General features: G+C 47.3%; 1 protein-coding gene across 2 annotated transcripts; it reads left to right on the forward strand.

Annotated features, from left to right (window-relative positions):
• Positions 1-527: 527 nt before the first annotated feature.
• On the forward strand, positions 528-3,981 carry LOC139386947 (protein fem-1 homolog A-like). Of its 2 annotated transcripts, XM_071132851.1 has the most exons (2): positions 528-2,515; positions 2,970-3,981. In XM_071132851.1, exons 1-2 carry the CDS (start codon positions 683-685, stop codon positions 2,970-2,972), a joined length of 1,836 nt encoding a protein of 611 aa, XP_070988952.1. In that variant the 5' UTR covers positions 528-682; the 3' UTR covers positions 2,973-3,981. The 2 variants fall into 2 exon arrangements, with proteins under 2 accessions (XP_070988952.1, XP_070988951.1); XM_071132850.1 differs by lacking the exon at positions 2,970-3,981 and having other exon boundaries at positions 528-2,786.
• Positions 3,982-6,368: the final 2,387 nt, after the last annotated feature.

Raw genomic sequence — 6,368 nt, forward strand, 5'->3', positions numbered from 1 at the left:
GACCTACTTCAAATATCAATTCAGCACCTTGGACAGCACCTAATTAGCTACTCTCATCGGGCGTAGTTGACAGACAGCACGAGACAGACTATATTCCCGAATTAAAAGTATTTTTGTATCAGTGTAGAGGTGAGAGATATGTTCCGTCCAAAAGGTAGACGACAGAAATACAGAACCATTAATAATTATTCTGTAAAATAAAAAGTGATGACACTCGTTTGGAGATTTAGGGTGAGCCTGCTCTTTGTGTTTCAAGGTTCTTGGGTATTGTAGTTTAAATACGTTTACAGGGAAGCTACTTATTCATTCTAGTGAACGAGGAACACGTTCGCCTAAAAACTGCACTTCCCATTTTAAACCATCTAGCGCTGAGTTCACTTGTGCGAAATGGCTCCTGGGAATTATATTTCCAATCAGTAGGTAAGTGCCGTTTCATCCTTCGTGAAATTATTTCTCAAAGACTACATAAACCAAGATGCTAAGCGTAAATTGTAAACATAGATCTGTTAAAGAACACAAACGCCATCTTGACAGCAGCCTTAAAATGGCAGAGAAATGCCAGGGAGAAACCGAGCTACGGACAAGGTTTCTTTTATTGTTTTGAATAGATAGTCCCTTCCCTAATTGTCTACAAACGTAGCTAGGGGGTTGATGGCCAGTGAGAGAGCCGAAAGACGTTAAAATGGATATCACAACAGCGGTTTTCAACGCGGCCAGAGATGGTAAGCTGAAACTTATCCAGAAGTTGCTGAGTAACAAAAGTCCCGAGGAGTTGGAGGCTCTCGCTGAGGAGAAGACGCAGGGAGGCACCCCTCTCCTCATTGCCTCTCGATACGGACACTTAGAGGTTGCCGACTATTTGCTCGAAAATTGTAAAGCTAACGTGGAACTAGGAGGCTCGGTGAACTTTGACGGCGAGACGATTGAAGGGGCTCCCCCGCTATGGGCGGCTTCAGCGGCTGGTCACCTCCCTGTCGTCCGCACACTCCTTAAACACGGTGCCTCTGTCAACAACACTACGCTGACCAACTCAACGCCCCTCCGCGCTGCCTGCTTCGATGGTCACCTGGAGATTGTCCGCTACCTGGTGGAACACCGAGCCGATATGGAGGTAGCCAACCGCCACGGCCACACCTGCCTGATGATCTCCTGCTACAAGGGCCACAAAGAGATAGCCAAGTTCCTCTTGGAGCGGGGGGCCGATGTCAACCGCAAGAGTGTGAAAGGCAACACTGCACTCCACGACTGTGCAGAGTCCGGTAGCCTGGACATCATGAAGATGCTGCTGAAATGCAATGCCCGCATGGAGAGGGATGGATACGGCATGACCCCTCTTCTAGCTGCCAGCGTCACAGGGCACACCAACATCGTGGAGTACCTCGCCCACCAGCCCCACTCCTCGCGAGAAGAACGCGTTGATGCTCTCGAACTCCTGGGGGCCACCTTTGTGGATAAGAAGAGAGACCTCTTGGGGGCCATGAGATACTGGAGGAGAGCCATGGAGCTGAGACAACCAGCTGACAAGCTGGGACTCCTGGCCAAGCCCCCTCCAGGTACCCCTGTCCCTGCCTATGACTGTGCCCGTGAGGTGAGCACGGCAGAGGAGCTGGAGGCTCTGATCACAGACCCCGATGAGATGCGGATGCAGGCCCTGCTGGTACGTGAGAGAATTCTGGGGCCCTCGCACCCCGACACCTCCTACTACATCCGCTACAGAGGGGCCGTCTACGCCGACTCAGGCAACTTTGAGCGCTGCATCAGCCTGTGGAAGTATGCCCTGGACATGCAGCAGAGTAACCTGGACCCCCTCAGCCCCATGACAGCCAGCAGCTTCTTGTCCTTCGCCGAGCTCTTCTCCTTCGTGCTGCAGGACCGGGCCAAGGGCACCCTGGCAACGCGAGTCACCTTCCACGACCTGATGGGGGTGTTGGGGAAGAGTGTGAGGGAGGTGGAGAGGGCTGTGGCCCAGAGGGACAGCCCCCCCGAAGCCCCCCAGTTCACCAAGGCCCTGTCCATCATCCTCCACCTGGTGTTCCTGCTGGAGAAGCTGGAGTGCACTGCAGAGCAGGAGCATCTGAAGAAGCAGACGGTGTACCGCCTCCTGAAGCTGAACCCGCGGGCGAGGAGAGGCTTCACCCCCCTGCATATGGCCGTGGACAAGGACACCACGTCGGTGGGCCGCTACCCTGTAGGTCGCTTCCCCTCCCAGATTGTGGCCTCGCTGCTGCTGGAGTGTGGGGCGGACGTGGACTCACGGGACTGTGATAACAACACGCCCCTGCACATTGCCGCCAGCAACGGTTGCCCGGAGATCATGGCGTTGCTGGTGAGGGCGGGGGCACACTTCGACGCCACCAACTCCCAGAGGAAGACCGCATACAACCTGCTGGACGAACAGAGCAACGGGCACCCGGCCCTCTTCCCCCTCAACTATGTCACTCTGCAGTGCCTGGCGGCACGTGCCATTGAGAGGCACAGACTGCCCTACAAGGGCCTCATCTCTGAGGAGATGGAGGTGTTTATTGAGCTGCACTGAAACCCCCCTCTTTGCTAAATATCCCCACCCTATCCCCATCATTGCCCCAGACGCCTTTTAAACCATTCAACAATGATCCCCATCATCTTCACCCCACTTCACCCATGTCCCCCTGACTCCCCTCACCTTACCCAAGCCTGTCTCCCTTCCCTATGGTTATTCTTCTCTGTGCCTCTCCAAACTCCAGACTGTGAGCTCTGTCTCAGATTCAGACCAAATCACAGCAATAAACCTCCCGGCCACTAAACATTATACTGACAACAGACTGGGAGCATCTTAATTGTGGCTACATGCTCTCTTTAGATGACCTTTGATTAACACATGGACACATTCTAAGTGCTAGGTTGCTATTTGTTTGCAGGTGGGGGGGAACCTTGACTTGATTTTAGGCTTTTATGCTTTCTGTTTGACATTTTTCTTCTTTTTTTCTCAGTAAGATGGAGGACTGCTCACAGAAAGGACAGTATAGCGGTGCCTGTATGTATTGGCTGCTGGCTTGTTTTTAGGTGGGAATGGAATCTGTATTACTTGATGGGACATGATCAAATATTGCATGACATGAGCCTTATAGAGTGAATAGGATAGCTTGTTTGTTAAATCTGTCTTGTTTTGCAAGTTTATCCAGAAGCATCCTTTGAACAAACAAAGTACACACGCTTGTATTTTTATCCTCAATTGAGCATTATTTAATCCCCTGCCTTTCACTTTGACATTTTAAGAAGTGTTTGAAAACTATTTTATGCCAAAACTCTAGCCTTATATCGGTTCTAAATGTGTGATCTTACAGGTTAGCCTTATCTTACTGAACTAGCTTACTACGAATGGAGCACCTAACAACTGTGGTGTGCAGACTAGCATGGGGACTCTCATAAGAATACAGTGTTCTAGCCTACATTTCTTTAGCTCTGTCTAGGCTGTGCAATGTGTTTTACAGCTTGGTCAATCTCTGGAAGTCTCCCTCTGGACAGCTTGGATACTGTGAGAAAGGAGAGATGGAGATTTCTCTCCATCTCCTCCTGAGTGAATGTTTATGGACTGTTGATCCCAGTATCAGGTCATCTATTCAAGCCTAGCTATCTACAGTCACCTGTTGTTGATATCAATACCCAGAGTTGCTACTATGAACCACAGATGCAGGTGAGGAGGATGGGGAATGGATCACACACTGCATCTTTGTCTTATTCTTTTGTCTTTTGCTTTGGACAGTCAGTTTTGCGTTCTTGTTTTTATCATACATGCTTTCATTAGTTTCTGTTTGTCCCTATGTAAAAACCCACCTGATTGAATGCACTTTGAAAAAACAAACCCCTAAAGGGTAACTTTACAACATCTGGGCTATGGACTCTGAGCCTTTCTCTCTCAACAACTGATTTATTCATTGAACTGATGGTAACTTCAAAACAAAACTGTGTTGAGATACTTGAATAAAATTCAGTATCCCTGCAGCAGGTGGGTGTTTGTGTTGGCTAGAGGATGCTTTGAATCTCTCTCCCTCTCATTTAGGTGATAGGCTATTGTTTGTAGAGCAGTTGACTCCTGAAAAGTGCAAAGTCTGTTTAATGCAATACAGTTCCGTTCTCCATTCTCAATTCAGTTACATTCATTCCAATCACTTCTGATAACTGCTTAAATCACACTATTACAACAATCCCAAGCCATTGTTTTCATTAGCAGTAGACTGTATCTCCTCTCACCTTAACCTTCTCACTGTGTTCCTTTTCCTATGCCGCATGTACAGGGCAGGCCAGTGCAACCCCACTGGTCAGAGAGGGCTGGTCAGAGGGGTTATGAAGGAGTAACAGACAGCTAGACCGACTAACACTCGTATTACGGAGGCCCTTATATTTAGATGGATTGAAATAGGCCTGATGGAAGAACACACTATACCTCCCTGCTCTACGGGTTCCTATGCAGTTTACCTATTAAAGACTGATGACTACACTTAACTGAAAAGGGTTCAAGTTTGAGCCCTAGGCCTTCCCTGCTGGTGTGGTTAATTCTAGGGACATGGAGTTTTTTGTGACCTGGCCCTGAAAATCTCTGGGCCCTATTTGTAGTCTGTCGTTAGGGGTCCCAGGTATTTCTTATTGGTCATGTCATATTTTCAGGAAAGCCAACTGGCTCTATTTATTGGTAATGGCTAGAAGGGATACAGCTTTTGTCAAATTGATGACAAAATGTGTCAAAAGATATATCCCATCTAGTCAAAATCATATTTATTCCCCTCCCTCACTCTTTACATTTGAGTCATTTAGCAGACACTCTTATCCAGAGCGACATACAGGAGCAATTAGGGTTAAGTGCCTTACTCAAGGGCACATCGGCACATTTTTTTGCCTAGTCTGCTCAGGGATTTGACCTTTGGGTTGTCACCACAGTCTACCTTCACTATGGGTAGTAACTAATGCCTGTGATTTGTGTTAGATTGACCTTTTACATTTCTATTATGTTTCTAAATTCTATTTTATTCCAGTATCAAAAATGTATTTTATTCCCTTATATTTTGTCCTCAAGTGACAAACAGAACATGCTCTCTGCTCTCCCTCCCTTTCTCTGTCTGCAGTTACAGAAGATGTGGTGAGAAAAAGCCGAACAGAAACTTGATCTTTTGCCGCCCGGCGTATAAATAGAGTGTAATCTATGTCAGTGTGGGGCAGAGGGGGAGATGGGACCGTGTCCTTTCGCCTCAGTCTCTGCCCTGCGAACAGGCTTACGGTGAGGTAATACACACAGTCAGTCAGGGAACTGGATGACTAGCAGGGACCGTGTCCTTTCGCCTCAGTCTCTGCCCTGCGAACAGGCTTATGGTGAGGTAATATACAGTCAGTCAGGGAACTGGATGACTAGCAGGGACCGTGTCCTTTCGCCTCAGTCTCTGCCCTGCGAACAGGCTTACGGTGAGGTAATACACAGTCAGTCAGGGAACTGGATGACTAGTAGGGACTGTCTTTTCGCCTCAGTCTCTGCCCTGCGAACAGGCTTACGGTGAGGTAATACACACAGTCAGTCAGGGAACTGGATGACTAGCAGGGACAGTGTCCCAGAAACCACTCTACAATGAGTTTGGTCCTTGGTTGAATTGATTTTGTCGTATCTATTTATGACCCTAGACAATAGCCTATTGTAAATGATGATAATTTAAATTATTGATGATCACACTTTGATACTGCCGTATTTTACACTTCCCATAGCCTACAGTTTTATCGTTATGGGGATATCCCTCTTTAAATGGCTGTTCATGTTAACGATTGTTATTCAATGTTAAACAGTTACTGTTAAATTCAGTTTGTCTCAGTTTTCTTTCAAATGTTAGAGGTCATGGGGTGAACTTCAGAGAGGTCACAGGAGTGTCAGTAGACCTCAGCCTAAAAAAACAACCCCCACTCCCTGCTCCCTCTGAAGGAACTGGGATAGACGGACCCCCTTACTGCTCATTGGCCTATCTGGTCGATTCAACACTTGGCTGCCTTTTGAAAGCAGAGAAAACAATATGCTAATAGCTTCTGCAGCTAGCTCTGTGGTATGCAAGGTCTTTCCACCGTAGGCCTATTGCTGACACCCAGCGTTGCGATCTATTCAAATGAAATTCGGTCAAAAAGGACTCTCCAATTATTGAATTGGACCTCATCTAAGAAATCTTAAGTTTAAGCTCATTTACAGAATTTCTATATCCCTTAACTCAAATACTATTCAGACCACAGCAAAATGACCCCAGTCATTATCATATTGGTTGCTGTAGGTTCTTTCACCTCAGTTGATCTAAAAACACAGCCTGTTAGCTACTGTATACAATTAGCCACTAACAATAACTCAGCAGTGGGACTACAGCTGA

This window comes from Oncorhynchus clarkii, chromosome 28, assembly GCF_045791955.1.
Source record: "Oncorhynchus clarkii lewisi isolate Uvic-CL-2024 chromosome 28, UVic_Ocla_1.0, whole genome shotgun sequence".
In the NCBI taxonomy this organism is placed as follows: Eukaryota; Metazoa; Chordata; class Actinopteri; order Salmoniformes; family Salmonidae; genus Oncorhynchus; species Oncorhynchus clarkii.

Coding starts and splice junctions, on each gene's coding strand:
- LOC139386947 (XM_071132850.1), top strand. CDS start 683: ATGGATATCACAACAGCGGTTTTCAACGCGGCCAGAGATGGTAAGCTG.